The 17651-nt window shown below is 36.8% G+C and overlaps 2 protein-coding genes across 2 annotated transcripts in view; both read left to right on the top strand.

Annotated features, from left to right (window-relative positions):
• The window catches only part of LOC130100468 (ribonuclease inhibitor-like), a 669359-nt gene that overhangs the window by 380914 nt on the left and 270794 nt on the right, over positions 1-17651 (top strand). The gene's annotated exons all lie outside the window — the stretch shown is intronic.
• Positions 1-17651, top strand: part of LOC130100993 (NACHT, LRR and PYD domains-containing protein 12-like) — a 28591-nt gene that overhangs the window by 9433 nt on the left and 1507 nt on the right. Inside the window, exons 4-6 of the mRNA XM_056266591.1 lie at positions 1032-1202; positions 2832-3005; positions 17094-17264. Coding sequence (XP_056122566.1) covers positions 1032-1202; positions 2832-3005; positions 17094-17264 — 516 coding nt within the window. The remainder of the gene's footprint in view (positions 1-1031; positions 1203-2831; positions 3006-17093; positions 17265-17651) is intronic.

Here is a 17651-nt window from a genome sequence, read left to right as displayed (position 1 = left end):
AGTGTTTTACACCACTGTGAGGGTATTTTGGTCCATTTGTCCCACTCATTACAAAGCTGCTTCAACTCGGTGACATTAGTAGACTTTCCAGCATGAGCGGTGTTTCACGTATTTCCACAGCATTTCAATGGAGTTGAGGTCTGGACTTTAATTAGCCCTTTCCCAAACTTTAATTTTCCGACCATTTTCAGGTTACTTGTTGTGGATCATTCAGATTGAAGACTGAATAATATATAAATAAACTGGAAGAACTGGAAGAGAGGGCAACTCTCTGAGAAAACAAAGGAAATTAACATTTGAACTCTCTTGCTAAATTACTATCCACATTCGAGACACGATCAAAGTAAAGTAACGAGTAAATAACTATAAATTTAATTTTTAGCAATTGTCATGGATGCTTCTTTACTATCTTTAAATTAATGATATATCACCCATTGGCCACCCTGCTCTCTTAATTTATTGGCATCAGCCATCGGTTGACCTTAATCTTGAAATATTAAAAACAAATACAACTTCTTAGGTTCTCAGGTTTAATTAATATTAGCTTTACTTAAATCATTAAATATTTTATATCAAAAAGACATGTACATGTGCATGGAGGCAGTTATAGAATTATAGTGAAAGGCCTTTAACTTGCTATAAAGTGTGAACTGTCTCATATAATGGTGTCGGTGCAGTCAAGTCAATAATGTTGTTGAATAATAAGTGTCCACTAAGCAAGACAGAGGCAACAATGGCAAGAACCTAAACTCCATCAGGTCACATAAATAGAGAAAAAATCCTATAGCTATAGAAGCTTTACACAAATTGTTTTTCAAACATGGTTTATTTTATCAAGGATATTTGTCACTGAATAAAAAACACTAATGTACAGGAAATAGTAGATTTTGAAGATACATTTTATTTTAACTCAGCCTCTTTGCTGTATATGCTGTTTATGTAAAAAATAAATGGAAAATGTATTTAATATTTGTATATAGAAAATGTATTGTATGTATTCCGTCTAATTCTGTGTTGTGACTTTATTGTAGGTTAAATGATTGTAACTTAACAGACAAAAGCTGTTCAGATCTGGCTGCAGTTCTTGGATCAGATACCAATCTGAAAGAGCTGAACATGAACAATAATAATCTGCAGGATTCAGGAGTGAAGCTGATCTGCACTGGACTGAAGAATATAAAGTGTAAATTGGAGATACTGAGGTAAGTGTAAATTGGAGATACTGAGGTAAGTTGAGCCACAGGAGTCATGTGACTAGAGTGAGTTGCGATGACTGACAGGACGATGCCGGAGGCAAAAAGCGCACTTGAGTTGATCACCTCCCAATTTACACATCATTCCCTTCACCCATCCCTACCTGAATTCACCCAAAAATCTATATGGTTTAATATGAACTATTTTCATACAGTATTATACATGTTTGGTATAATTTGAAATGTCTCAGTGCAACTGGTACAAAGGTCTCATTCCCACAGAAGTAAACCAAAAAGGTAATAAGGTGTGGAGAGTTTAGAGATATCTTGTTAACTGCTGTGTGTGTGCACCCATGTAAATCAACGTCTGTCCCCAGTAAGTCTGGGACGGTGATTAATGCAAATTCCCACTGTGAACTCGTTTACATTTTGAAAAGAGGTTTCTGCCTTGGTCTGAGTATTTAGGGAGATGCTGAAGAAGGCTTGTGGTGATTTGTAACTCAAATTAGCCTGTGATGCAGAGTGTATGCAGGCATCTGCATCATGTATTTTATAATGTCAGATTCGCAGGGATTGATTATCTTTGAACTGGTCATGTAATTGGCATGATACATTTACCTGACATAATTAATTGGTACATTTGATTTTATTCCGACTGACTCTGAAATTGTTTTCCCAAGTAGATGAAACGTATTTGTATGTTACTGCAAGTTTTGCGTCAGATTAGTGATGACTAATATTTTATCGCTAATTCAAGTGTTAATGTTTTGCAAAGACAAGAAGTGAATTTCCTTTAAGGGCAGCAAAAATGCTGCTTGACCAACCTAAATCTGGGTGTGTTTTACCTCTGTTTTAATTTAATGTTACTTTACACAAGTGTACGTGGGAAACCACGGCATGGCCAATCCAAAGCTATTATAAGACATGTAAAGTTGGTTGACCTTTTATCTGTAGTAGTGGCCATACCTCTACTGAAGTAAACGTTACTTTAATTTCAAGTGTACGCAATCACAGGGGCTATACCAAAGTATCTTTGATTGTGTAAATGTGAATGTGACCGAAATCAGGTATATAGCAATTACCTCTGTTTAGTGACCGAAGCTGGCGAGATTGTGATCGTGAGACCCACGTTAAACAAGGCGTGAGGACCTCTGAGCGACATAGCTTCCTAATATGAATGGGTAAAATATAAGTAAAGAGTTAAATAGAACAATCAAATGTATTGCTAAACTATTATATAATTGACCAATAACCAATTGGCAATCTAACTTAAATTTGAGGTTGTGATAAAATGGAGTCAGATATAAAGTCAGATAAAAGCTTAAATGGACTTAAATTACTTTGCCACATGGAAAGACAGTAACACGCAGAGACCTTCACCCGTTCTGGAGGAAACCCCCATTTGGACCAATAAACAGGCTTACACAGTTTTAGATAATTGTAATCTCGAAAGTGATGTTGATGTCTAACATATTAAAGATTTCTGTGCCTTTTGTTTGCCTCCATATTCAGTTGTCAGTTTTTGCAAATAACTTTCAATGCATTTGTACAAAGAGCAAAATAAAATTCAAGTTTAAGGATTTATATTGTTTGGGGTTTAACTGATTAATCAGTTGAATGCTTTCATTCCTGTTCTAGACTCTCTAACTGCAGCGTAACAGAAGAAGGTTATAAAGCTCTGGCTTCAGCTCTGAGATCAAACCCTTCACACCTGATAGAGCTGGATCTCACAGGGAATGATCCTGGAGAATCAGGAGTGAAGCAGCTCAATGATTTACTACAGGATCCAGACTGTCAACTGAAGACACTGAGGTGAGACAGGATCAAATATTTAACTAAATTAGTTAATTAGGCTAAATATTCATAACTAATATATTATTTTAGCAATACAATTAGCTTGACAATTTGTTGCATCAAAAATGATCAAGATCAGATCAGATGCTGGAGGTTCTGTCATGATGGTGATAAACGTCAACACAGTTTAGTTGTGATACGAGCTACAGGTCAAATAGACATTATGGGTCAGTATACAGTTGGTCCTCAACCAGAATAATACTTTTGCCGCCGCTGTTAAATTGGGGGGTGTATTTGCTGCCTTTTACCGCTAAGAAGCGCTACTATCACAGACTTTGAAAAGTGTCCGTTTTTACTCTCTATTGTGTAATCTGCTGCGGCTCGTTGAGAACTGGTAGCAGATAAATTCAAGTGAAACATTTTAGTTAAACGACTTCTTAATCACAATACTGAAATTAAAGTACAAATTTAGAACCAAAACAAATGTAGGCTTCTATTATTGCATCAAATTTAAGCAAAGTAAAATTTCTGAGGTATTTCTGGGCGGCAGTAGCTCAGTGGTTCATGTAGGTTGTCTGCGAACCTAAAGGTTGGTGGTTCAATCCCCGGTTCCACCTGACCAAGTGTCGAGGTGTCCATGAGCAAGACACCTAACCCCGGCTGCTCCCGACGAGCTGGATGGTGCCTTGTATGGCAGACACCGCCGTCGGTGTATGAATGAGTGTGTGAATGGGTGAATGTGAGGCAAATGTAAAGCGCTTTGGTGGCCATTGGGTCTGTGAAAGCGCTATATAAATGCAGTCCATTTACCATTTACCAAAGTAGGTTAAACTTTAGGCTAATATTGTGTGCCCAGTTTTTCTATAGGCTAATCTCAGGTTATGCGTCAATATAATAGGTAGGCTATTATACATTGTTTCAGTTAATAATCTACTAACAAATTAAAATAACGGTGAAATAAATTAGGCATAAACAAAATGATCGTTTAATAATTTAAACATTGTCAGGACTTGCTAACCGATGTTAGTCGGCATCAGTTCTGTTTTAGCATTCTTTATTATTTTAAGAATTAACCCTCTGGGGACTTAGCCCTTTTTGGTCCGTTTTCTTTATTTTTACATTTGGGCTTATAAACCATATGTAATGGAGATGGAACACCATGTGTTTGGTATCTATGGATTCAGAAGACCCTAAGCTAGTATGTAATGTGTTTATAAAGGAAGTATGAGTGAAACATGTACAATAAATGTACAATAAACTAGAGAATTTCAAAACGAAAATTTTATTTTTGTCATTTATTACTGAAAATCACACCTCACACAACAATAGTGAACAGTTTTTGAACAAAAAATATATTGTTCAAACCCTTTGCTTGACAGACATTTGTAATTGTTCAATCAAAAGTAAAATATTTCATCATCTGTGAAAAAGCTGTCAGCTTCGGATTTCTCCTCGTCACTTTTTCCAGTAATTGTTCCAGAGCGTGTTCTGAGGTAAATCTTTTACTGCTTGCCATCATAAAAGTGCTAAAACAGTAAGATAATAATGCTATAATTGCTATATATATATATATATATATATATATATTATAATCGTTCTGTCTCTCTCTCATATAAATCTCTCTGCGCGCTGTAATACTCCGCTCCGTTCGCTCTCTGTGTCCTTCTCCACTCGACGCTGTTTGCGTGAAATTGCGTCATATCACTTACTATAATCCCACCCCTTGCAAGGCTACAGAGTCCTCTGATTAGCTAGAATACGCCATGGTAACCTTCCTCTGATTGGTAAGAAAAATATTCCTCCCAGCGGCAATTTTTCCATTGGTCTCTGCGCGTGGAATATTCCTAACAACATCGATTTCATTGGCCTTATACACAGTGGTATTACGCAACAAGGAAGTGTGTATCCCATATACCATTGTTTTCAGCGGAATCTGAGGAAGACGGCACCTCTCTATCATTAATAGTTTTTAAGATAATTACACATTTGTAAAAGTATGCCCTTTTGGGCGGTATCGGCCAATCCGTCCCCAGAGGGTTAAATAGGCTTGTTTTATAAATGAAAACATTTCAACATAAAACATTGTAATAATTTTTTTTAAATCAATAAGGCTTTGCATGAGCATAAGATGTTAAGTGTTCAGACGATAGCTGTGTGGTCAATGCTTCAACATGTCCCTCGCGGGGCTTCAAGCGCTCTGAGTTCGAAACTCAGCTCTATAAACTGATTTCATTATTTTGTCTCTAGTTTAATATTTGTCGAAAATAAAAACTTTTGAAATGTGCATTTATTGATTCAAAACACTTTTCGGAGCTTTGTTATTCATTGTCTGTCATTTTTATTAATAGGCGTTTAGATGATAACATTGAAGCCTACATGCTGTTGACCGATGTTGGACGACAGCGTTAAAGTCCCTGTAAAGGCAATTCTAAAAAAAATTCTAAACACATTATCAATTTTAGAAATGTATTGCTAAAACATATTACAAAGACCGTGAACTGTGAAGTACTGAATTGTGGAGTTAGACCGTTAAACAGTTTTTCACCATTGCTGTGTTCCTAAATCTCGGGCTCGATGACGCACTGGAGCCCCTGAGCTCCTGGACACGCCCCTACTTGATGACGCACTGGAGCCCCTGAGGCTGGCCCCTCCCCTAACAATAGAGAACATTCACATCAGTTCGCCGCTGAATCGCGAGTTACTGTCAGTACTATTAGTTACTACAGCCTACAGTTTGCTAGCCAGCTATGCCTTCGTCACGGAAATACGTACTACCTGGATGCGATCACGTACAAAACAGATCGGTGTCCTTATTTAATTTTCCGAAAAACGATCACATCAAGAAGGCGTGGATTCATTTTGTGAAGAGCCACCTTGATGGAGAGCTGAGGATCACCCCCAAAACCCGCTTCTGTAGTGAACATTTTACACAGGATAGATTTATAAACTTTCGTCTGAGATTCTGGGATTCACTGATAATCCGTGAATGGGTAAATGGGGCCAAACCGACTATCTCCGGCATCGGCCTTCATCCTCCCGTCCCGAAAGCAATATCACCTTATATCATGTCGGAAGCTTTCCCGCTAGTGGGCGTGGTTTCAGCGCAGCCAGCGGACACGCCCCCACAGCGGACACGCCCCCAGCATTTAAGAGCAGAGAATACTGCTCAGTTTTTCAAGATTTTGATAGCTTATTTTATTTACTTGGCGGCTTTTTTTATCATTCAAATTTGGCTGGGTGGCTAATAACACATTTTTCTGTGGTGTGACAATCTCAGAACACATACTTAATTTTGACTTTACAGGGACTTTAATGTTTTAACCTTCTTGATGCTTAAAAAGGGAACAGTTATTAACATCAATTGTTTTGTTTATTTATTAATGGAACATTACATCATCAATTTGCTAGATTCCAGCAGAGCCTCTGTTTCGCTGCACAGACGACAAAACCCGAAGGTGCTGTTGAAGATTGTCAGCCGATCGCAGCAGAAAATGAAGATTATGAAGCTCGTCTTTAATCAGCTAAATTATTGTTTTGTGAATCATTCACGAAATTGAGATGGCTGACAGTGATACCCCTAGCAACGAAATACATTTTTCAAAACAGATCCATAGGCCTACATTGAATAGCTCTTAACATTTTGTTGACTTGGCTACAAAAATTATACACTAACTAAATAGTAATGCTTTCAATATAAAAAAACAATTAAATTATAACCCTATTATACATTTCAAGGTTTAAATAAAGAGTCAGGACAGTTTGTTTATTTATTTAAAACAGGGTTGGATCGAGTGTTTTTTCCCTTTGCAAAGAAAAATGAGAAATATAGAATCTAATTCTTCCGACATTTTAAATTTGTATTGCCAAAGAAATTTCAGCTTTGCTGTGTAGGCTACAATTAAATCAGTACAAAATGAAAATAGTAGAAAGCAACATAAATTAAGAACAGGCGTTTTTCTTTGCCTCTCTCTCGCAGACGCGCTGGATCTCAAGTTTCTTTTGTCTCCCGCACTGCACGCGCTGGGTCTCGATATTAAATGTTTTTCAGGATAGAAACGCATCATATAGCTAATAAAACTGTATGTCGCTGCGTGTCACCAATGACAAAAATAAATAAATTATTATTTATCATTTGTTGCTTAAAGGCAACAATTTGTTGCTTAAAAGCCCCCCCTGGTGGCTGAAACCCGTTTAATTTTTTTTTTTTGCATTGTTAAAAAATAGGCCTATATATATTATAAATATTTTAAATAACACAAAACAACTAAATGGTGGTAGGTAATAGGCTACACATCTGATTTTATATACTGCTTTAGTAAAAAAAAAAACTGCAATGGAAACAGGTTTTGCGCATTTACAGTCAGCTGACTTAGAGAAGACGCGGGGATAATAATAATAATTATCATCATTATTATAACATTTATTAGGCTACATATGTAGAAGACGCTTATCAAAAAAAAGGAACAAAGCAATTCGTCACATATCATTCATAATACAGGGCTAAGATGATCACAAATAGGCTAAAAAAAGATTTTGACGCATATCCAAGTGTGTGTGTGGAATGTGGAGCGCGCACTGGATGGCACGGAGGCGCGGGGCGTGGGTGCGAACACTTGCATTTTCCCATCAACAGTGGAAACAACTTAAAATAGGCTAGCCTACTCTATCATTTCTGGTCATACAGAAAATAATAATACATTATTCGCAACTACTTTTATTTGTGTACACTCACAATAACAAGAAAACGTTGTGCTTTTGTAAAATAAAATAAAACAATCAGGCGCGCTTCATGGTCTCCGTGAACTGAAGCGCTATAACTGAAACAAAATAGCCTAAGCTAAAGCTTGAAATGTCCACTTTAAAACGAACAAATTCGAATCGAAAGCTAATACCTTCTGATTAGGCTATGTAATCCGTATGAAAGGTGCATTTCTCTCTAAAGGTGCATCCGCTTTACAGCGGAGATGGAGATGTTTTAGCCGACACTGATTTTTTATTAATAAACAATTAAAATGCCTTGTTATTTTTTTCAGACACATTTATTAATTATTATAGCCTATAACTCACCTATAAATCACCTTTCTGTAGCCTGTGGTTATCTTCTCATTCAGCACTGCGGGAAAAATATAATTTCCAGGTTCTAATTTGGCCTTAGAAAACCAGTTAAATCTACATTTTTTTTCATATTAATTTGTCAATATTTTAAATGTTTAATAAAGGGGCAAAAAGTCATAAACAAAAATCTGAAAATTCGTCCATATTATTTATTTTGCGCAGCATTTGGTGTGTAGCAGTTCAAATTAAAATTTTGGTGTTCGACTTTGCGTTTTAAAAATACAACCGTTTATTTTTCGTTTTGCAATTACGGGTTAAATAAGGAAAAACGAATGGACACAAAAGTACACTGACCGTTTGGACATAATACGAGTTCTTTATTAAATTCATAAAAGAAACAATAATTACAGGAGTACTGGATTCTAAACCTCAAAGAAATGCCACAATCAAGACCTCGGAGCAGAAATGAGGGAGAAACAGCCAGGAACTCCGGGCTATATGTGCCGTTCGCAGTATAAGGGTCTGCCATTAATGCTTGGATAACACACCACGTCTCCTTCCATTAACCCTCTGGGGACCAGAGTGTTTTTGGGGCCCTTGGGATGTTTTGACATGCACTGACATTTGTGCTTTTTTCAGTTATTTATAAACATGTTAATGGCAAAGGTGTAAATTCACTCTATATAGCACAAACTTGGCTACCATGATGAGTGAGCAACATGTATGTACATGTTTGTATTTTTAATAGAATAATGTTTATGCGTGGTTATTGAAAAAAATAAAAATGAAAGTTGCTGAAATAAGACCACAAAACACATATTGATTATTTCTTCACAAGACTTTTGAAAATTGTATCACATAGCCTAGAATATTTGCTCCAAAACTATGTGAGAATCATCCTGACTACTCATTCAGATAAGTCAATAAAGTCTTTTACATTTTTAATGACGTGTTTTGTTTGAGAAAGCTTTATGCGAGGAGGCGTGGTCTCTCATTAATATGTGTGGAATTTCACACCTGAGAAAGACAAAGACCCTCCCCATAATGGCCCTATTAGGTGCTATCAGGCCATATCATTACAGGAGCTTTGCACAAAGAATGAGGAGATTTAAAAAAGAATGGCTTTTAGATTGTTTGGATTTATATAAGGAAAATACAGGGTGCATAAGTCTGGACACTTCTATCACACACCCTTCACCGTATAGACATGGTTTTATTTCAGTTCAAAGTTAGAGTTGGAAACATCTTGAAAAGAAAATTGTCTTTCTCCATAAATGTCTTAGTTTGATCATACATATTTCAAAGTTGAGGATTCATTATTTTGATAGCTTGAACAAACACTAAAACATCTTAGTTGATTAGTTTATTGACAAAACATACTATATATTTAACATATGAGCAGAAACTCCTAAAAAAAGCTTATTTGATGTCTATTTTAGAGTAAAAACTTTATCCAAAACGAGTCAACGAAATGTTATTTAGTCTGTAACAGTGCGTATCTGTGCGTTCATTCATTCATTCATTCACACACACACACACACACACACACACACACACACACACACACACACACACGCACACACACACACACACACACATGATTCACATTTAACAGTACGCTATTTTTCCGTTTACAGACACTACGTTATTCTATATCGCGATTAGAACAAAGCACTTGCAAAAAACACTTACTTCTCAGCTGAATCTGTTCATCCTCGCAGTGAAAATAAACCCAGTGGTAAATGTCCCAGGATTGTTCCTCATATAGCCGCGCAAGACGACAGTAGATTAATCTGACTAAAAAATAATGTGTGTTTTCAGAGTTTATGGGCGTTCACGCGTCTCAATGTGTTGCTTCACATATTTGCGTTTGAATAGCGCGTGCTCTCCGTGGGCGTGTCACATTACCAGGGATAATCAGCTGAGAGAACGATAATGAGACGGGCTGACACGTCTCTCTTTTTATATAGATAACATAAACGGAGAATATTAATTTTAGTTTTGAATCGGATCATTTAAAAGTACAAACTCAAACGATTTAAAAGATATATTGCTTATGGCTGGGTGAATAGTATAAGCTGAGTTGTGTTGAAGATTAGAGACGTGCTCCAGAAAAAAAGTTCACGGTGACTGCAGGCAGAACGCACACCCTGTTTATTTTCTTTATTTTACAAAAGCACAATATTTTATTTCGATTGTATGTGCGCACATAAAAAAGTAGACATTTAACAGATTATTTTCTCATATTTCTTAACTCTATATGAACAGAAATGATGGTAGTACTTTAAGTCTATTTTTCTGCTATGTGAAAAAAAACGAGCAAAACGCGCCCGCGCGTTTCTGGTCCCCAGAGGGTTAATAATAATAATAATGTCTAGTGTGTAATAATGTCTAAATACATTTTAGTCGCATAACATCGGTTAATGGAAACGCCGTCATTTCGCAATAGTTTTTTATCGACATTTAAAAAGTTTTGCGCAAATCTGTAATCGAAACGCGCCTAATGATTACTACATGAACGAATGAATGAATGCTACAATGATTTTTTTTTTTGCCCCCCCTGGCTCGAATGTCAAACTCCGCCTATGATATAGGATCTACATTTGTACACATCGACAGATTTATCATGAAAGAAACTTTGCCTGCTCTTTAATATAAAAGTGTATCATCAGGCTGGCTATCCGACACTCTCCATATGAAAGAGAAGCGATTAACAGCTTGTCCTGCACCCCCACGATAAGCACTGAACTCTCCCTCCAACCCCCCACAGGCTCTCTGAGGAGCGTCTGAGACAAAGAGTTGATATTAAAGTGTTGATTATGAAGGAATTAAATCATTTAGGCTACATGTAGTAATATTTCTGTCATAAAAGTTTATCAAAATTATTTCAATGACTAAAAGAATTAAAACGCTATTTTCGCACGCCCGCATGACATTTCCTCTGCACGCAATACAAGCCATCGCGCGCGCATGATCATTCCCCACGCTCTCGCGCTTGATCTGCTCTCGCCTGCTGCTTTTGCTCGCTGAACAGTTTTATTTTTGGCAGTCGAGGGGCAGGACTTACTATTTTAATAACCTCAAATGCAGGGACGTGCACAGGAATTTTGAGGGGCAGTTGCTCTGACCTGAAAAAAGGGCACACTTTCGGGAAAAAAATTCGGGAAAAAATACAGTCTTTTTTAACCTTTTGGCTTCCCGTACATTCAGTCGTGCTTCTTGCTCGTATTCAGTTCTGATGGTAGGCTACGGGCAACTACGCATGATTTGTAGTATGATTGCGTAAAGGGAACAGGAATTCCGGTAGGGAACAGAATCGACTGCTAAACCCAGTGCCGATCCTGACCTCCCCCTGGGGCCCTAAGCAAAATTCTCAGTAGCACCTCAATGCAGTACATGAGATCCACGGGGAGGAGTCGGATCAAGATCCAAGGGGTGGAGATGGGTAGGATTAGGGGTGGGTTTAGGGATTAGGGGGCGGAGATGGGTAGGATTAGGTATATGTAAGGTGGGAGGAGTTGGATCTGGATCCGACTCCTCCCCGTGGATTTCATGTTCTGCAGTGAGGACCATCTCAAAATTCTGCTAAGGGGCCTCTACCTGACCTGTGATGTCGTGAGCTATGTAAACCATTTGCCATTGCCACACAGTCACACCTGACACTTCAGCGCTCCCAATACAATCCTCCCTCCTTTAAACAAAACAGTCAAAGAATAAGTACAACAATATAGAACAGAATGAGGTTCAAACAAACAATATTTATTGAATAGAGTATTTTCTATAGAATGTTAAGATAACAAGTGAATATTAATGTAAACATAAATAAGAAGAAAATAATAAATTATAACCCTGAGCTTTGGCTTTTGGGATTAACTTTGGTTCTCTCTACAGCCTGGGTATTTTTGGCATCAGTATGATTTTTTTATTATGCATGTTGAAGCAATTCTTGATTTATGGTTATTATTTACTGAGGGATGTGCATCCATATTGACCAGTATGTCCAGCTAATCAACATTTTAAATTCAATAAAGCCTATAAATCAATAGTCAATCAATGTCAAATTACAATGTCAGTACATTGCTTTCTATCTTGCATAATTAGTGCAGTTGTTTAGAGTTTTTAACTACACTGAGACTAGATAATCAGTGTCTTGTTTTATAATGTGTACTTTGATTGGGAGTGCCATCATTCACGTGCATGCATGTATTGTACAGTATGTCTGGTCTCCACATATTTCTGCTTGAAAAATGCGAGTTTCATTTCGTGCACGCGCATATGAACGCATGATAACACACGCGACGCGGTTATGTTTTCCGAGCTTCAGTAAACAAACACCGTTGCACTTTGTCGTTTATCAAAAACAAACGTAATAAATAATTGTATTTTACTTACTCTCACTTTTTTCCAGTAGCACCTCAATGCAGTACATGAGATCCACGGGGAGGAGTCGGATCAAGATCCAAGGGGTGGAGATGGGTAGGATTAGGGGTGGGTTTAGGGATCAGGGGGCGGAGATGGGTAGGTTTAGGTATATGTAAGGTGGGAGGAGTTGGATCTGGATCCGACTCCTCCCCGTGGATTTCATGTACTGCATTGAGAACCATCTCCTTTTTTCAGCCTCTTTTGCGCTGCAGCCACGTAAACTGTTTGCCCTTCCCTTACTGACTTTCACTTTCGGTGCCCGAATGGAAGTTAATGAGGCTTTGCGATTTTTTATCTTATCTAGGCCTACGTGAAATTCTGCATCCATTGTACGATTTTTTATTTTATTTTTTTTCTCGGAAGGGCAACGTGAGTCGAGAAGGGCATATGAGCAGTTGCCCGGGCAACCTGAGCAACCCCCCTGTGCACGTCCCTGCTCAAATGTCATTGGTTACTTCCCCTTTTCCGGAAGTCAGTTGTGATTGGACGCCTGTCCAATGACCCGTAATTCACTTGACTTGAGACATGAGACATCACTTAATTTGTTTTATTTATTGTGGTTTATTAATGTGTAATGTGATTTAATGCATTGTTAATATAGAATAGATTCTTCCCAGATACTTTATTAACAGGAAGTCTTACTAGTGATTGCATTGTGTTGTTAAGAGTTATTTACAGACTGTAATGATGCATATTATTAGCATTGCAAATGTACCCACATTTTTACGTAATATAAGTGGTTCATTATGTTTTCTATTAAATGTAAAAGGGGTTCTGGCTTCTCAAGTTAAGATACAGTACACAGCAGGGCCGTGCACAGACCTTTTGAGGGGCATGTGCTGAAACTGAAAAAGGGCACCCCCCTCCCTTTTTTTATATCAAGATTATTTAGTAAGCCTACATTAAAGGAGGAAATGGTCTCATCTTCATGAAAAATTCAATAAAAAAAATAGTCTCAAAAGCTTTAGATTTATTCACTATTAATAACCGTAATAATAATAATAATATAGATAATATAGATATACAGGGTTTCAGGGCTTCTTTAAACCTAATTACAACAGCAACCTTCTGTGAGCCATGCTTGAAGATGTTTATGACTTCACTGTGATCCACTGGGATGTCCCTCTCTATGGCTATGAGGAGAAGGTCTGAGAGTCTCTCCTCTGAGCAAAGGCTTCGGAGTTGGTTCTTGATTAACCTCATTTTTGAAAAGGATCTCTCCACAGTTGCAGTTGATGGCAAAAACCTGATACTGTGTAGGACCAATGTTGGTCTCTTGAAGGTCTCTTATTCACTACACTTCCCATAAAATAAGCCAGCAATGAAAACAATGATAAAATAGTGTGAAAAGTACAGTTGCAGTGAAAAGCATTTCTGAAGGATCATGTGACACTGCAGAGTACTGAACTAAAGATGCTGAAAATTCAGCTTTGACCACAGAAATAAATTACATTTTAAAATATATTGAAATAGAAAACAGTAATTTTAATTTGTAAAAATATTTCACAATATTACTGTTTTTGCTTATTTTGGATCAAATAAATTAAGCCTTGGAATGAATTAAATCATGAATTAGATTCTGCATGATAAAATATAAAGATTTCACATTGATCTTCTGTAATGTTTTATTTTTTATTTATTTTTAGTTACTACTACAACATTACTGTACATTTATACATGTGAGGACGACCGGAGAGTAGGCCTAGGTATAGAATACTGTAGATTCAAAAATTAGATAGCGAATACGTGCATATTAACAGACTTGAATTAACCATAATTTAATATTATTACCATAACATTAAATGTTAAATGATTAAATGTTAATAAATTAAGTGTATCAGCAATCATAAATCAAAGAACACATTTCTTAGTTACCTAGGTGACGAGGATCACTCGTCGCTTTGTGTAGTTCCAGTACGAACAGCGCGGGCGTGCACATATGCTTATGATTCTCCGATGGGAACGGCGCCGGCGGCATCATTACATTTTCATCAACAGCTTACCAACTAGATTGTTATAGCTATATAGGCGCTCAGTTTTTCCGCTTGTAAAATACATTTGGTCAAAATCGCATTTTATAAAACATGAAATGCTACTGTATGCACAGGCTATTTAAGTGTAGGCTATGTATTGGCTATGACTATGGCAAATGCTAGCATAGCCCTCTCTCTCAGGTCCCACGTATCTTAGTCAGACATCAAATAAATAACATATGCGCTTTTATAGACAACGTGTTTAGTACTTATTCAAACAACAACAAGATTGTTTACCCATGCAAAACTTCGTTCAGCTGCTGTCTGCTGTGCGGCCGCTGCAGAGCTTCAGTTCATTCAGTCACGATAAAGGGGGCGGAGTTATCAGCTTTACTGACAGTTTAAGACCGAACAAGATTTACACAAGCTCTTTTTAAGATCATTCATTGGCTAAATATTTTTAAAACATACAGATAGACTTAAAAGGTGACCAATAGCATTCATTTATAAAAATAAAAAAAAACACCACCACCAAAAAAAAGGGCACTTCGGCAAAAAGGGCATGTGCTCTGCACAGGTTGAGCCCTACCTGTGCACGTGCCTGGTACACAGCATGAATTATAGCTTACAAATGCTTAAAAATGCCTTTTCAGAATTTGCTACAGAATACAGAGGAAAAAAAATTAAACCCAGCAAATTATTAAACCCAGCTTAAACCCAGCAAATTAGATATTAAAATATTATATTTAAACAAATCAACCCCCCACGAGGGCCGGTTGTCTACGAAATTGCCCGGTAGATTTTTTGGTCCCACTCGCCCCTGTTAGCGTCATTGCACCTCATTTATTTTCACTGACTGCGAGATAGGCCTATTTTAGCTTTTGATTCATAAAATGTTCTGCTCTAAAAGTTTGTTATAATCTGTTTAAAATGTACTTTTACATAATTACGTTTTGCTTTCGTTAAATTTAACCAAATCTGTTGTAGCCTATAGGCTATTTTAAAAAAAATTCTATTTTTTTTTTAATCTAAAAGTTTGTTCTATTCTGTTTCGTTTGTTATATAATAGTTCACTGTTCGTACAAATAAAAGTCTATATGTATACTACATGTATACTATGTAAACTATAAATTGTATGATCTTTTGATAAAATAACATTAACCAAATTGTCTTTCTTTAATAAATAATACAATTATTACTTAAAAATGCAGTTTCAACTCCACCAAATCTTTGTTTGTTTCATTATTGTACAGCAAATGTCAATAGCTCTTGTTTTGATTTTTCATGTTTGTTGTAGGCTTATTTGGAAATTACCATAGTTGTAGTGTTTCATCCTTGCTGTTAATTGACATTAGCCCCACTTAGTTTCAAAATGCGGCAATTGCTGCTGTTTTGCTAAATGTCCCTCTGCTCCACCTGGGGGATATTTCGCGAACGACTTTGAAATGCCACTGGCTTATTTTTGCGCGGCGGTAATAAGCATTCTGGTAGAGTACCTTCTGTATGTGCTGCTATTCTGGAGTATACCTTGATAATTGAAATGCACAATTTTATTTGTGTGCACACTTCTCATCAAAATTCTAGATAACCTTTTAGTGAAATAGTTTTCTGTACACAGTTGTTTTCCATCAAGCCCAGATTCACTGCATCTCTCTGTAGCAGGTCTATGAGTCTCCAGATGTTCACAAACATGCAGTTTTCTCTGTGCTGACGTTTCTCACTTCTCCTGCTTAAAAGCCAGAAAGATCGATACTCGGTTACTAACGTAACCTCGGTTCTCTCTAGAGTGTGTGTGTGTGTGTGTATATATATATATATATATATATGTAGGCTATATATATACAAGAAAGAATGCAATGACAATATATATATATATTGTCCTTGCATTCTTTCTTGTGTGACACCCCTGAATGAAAGGCTCATTATTATGCAGGGTCACTGTCTGAGAACCACTTAATTATTCATGATAGGGGTTGGGCCGTTCCGCCCATCCGCACATTGCCTTGGCAAACAAAAAAATGTTTTTCACAATTTAAAACAATCTATTGTTTTATGTGAATGATTAGGAAGGATGATTTTCAGATCATTTTGAAGCAAAAACTCTAGGCGACAACGTACATTAGTCAAAAGTCTTGTGGACACATATTTAGTATGTTTTTTGTGTCCTTATTTCAAAAACTTAATTTTTTAGTTTTTTCAATAACCATGCATAAACAATATTCCCTCAAAAATACAAACATGTACATACATGTTGCTCACACATTATGGTAGACCTGTTTGTGCTAAATAGAGTGTAATTTCACCTGTGCCATTAATATGTTTATAAGCAACTGAAAAAAGCACAAATGTCAGAGCATGTCAAAACATCTCAAGGACCCCAAAAACACCTTGGTCCCCAGAGGGTTAAAAGCCAGAAAGATCTTAATTTCACACTCTGTATTCACACTGAAAACAATGATCTAGTGAGCTTTTGCCCCTCTGCTCGTGAGACGTTTCTATTCTTATGAGTTTGCTTTAGGACTGAGTGTCGCTCTAGTTTCTTTAAAATGTATATTTATTTGTGTATTTAAATGTTAAAAGCAAAAAATATATATATCATATCAATTATTTTTTGTAATGCAACATTTATTTGAGAACTAAACTGACTGTTCTGCAGGTTTTTGAGTCCTGCTGCAGAGAAAGCCTGTCGGTATGTGAATAGAGTTGTGGGTGAAAACCCGTTACTCCTGAGAAAGCTGAATCTGAGTGGACATGAACTAGGAGACACACGAGTGAATCAGATCGCTGCTCTACTGCAGGATAAACACTGTCGACTCGACACACTGACGTGAGTATTGCTCATTTATTTATAATATTACTTTACTTTAAGTTGCAATGTTAGCTGATGATAATATTTCCTCACTTGTTTGAGTCAGAGCAGTTTTTTCCTCAGCGTCACACAGAGCCACAACAATTTAAAGTAATAAAATTAAACGGCAAATTAAAAACACACAATTAAAACTTGATATCAAGCTTTAAATATTTGGTTAAGACAGACAGTTGGATCATGGGTCAATAACTTCAGTTTCTGTAGAGGCAGAACGTCTAATTTTGGTGTAACTTGTAAAAATTGAACAAGTGCATTTTAAAAGTCTGTGATCAGTTTCTGCCTGTAATAAGATCCACTGAACGCTAGTGATGGCCGCTTTCGAAACACGCTTCATGAAGATACGAA

Source organism: Rhinichthys klamathensis, unplaced genomic scaffold (assembly GCF_029890125.1).
Source record: "Rhinichthys klamathensis goyatoka isolate OS25496 unplaced genomic scaffold, OSU_Roscu_1.1 h1tg000011l_1, whole genome shotgun sequence".
In the NCBI taxonomy this organism is placed as follows: domain Eukaryota; kingdom Metazoa; phylum Chordata; class Actinopteri; order Cypriniformes; family Leuciscidae; genus Rhinichthys; species Rhinichthys klamathensis.
Note: the sequence above shows the minus strand (reverse complement) of the source record. Positions and strands in the feature narration are given on the sequence as shown.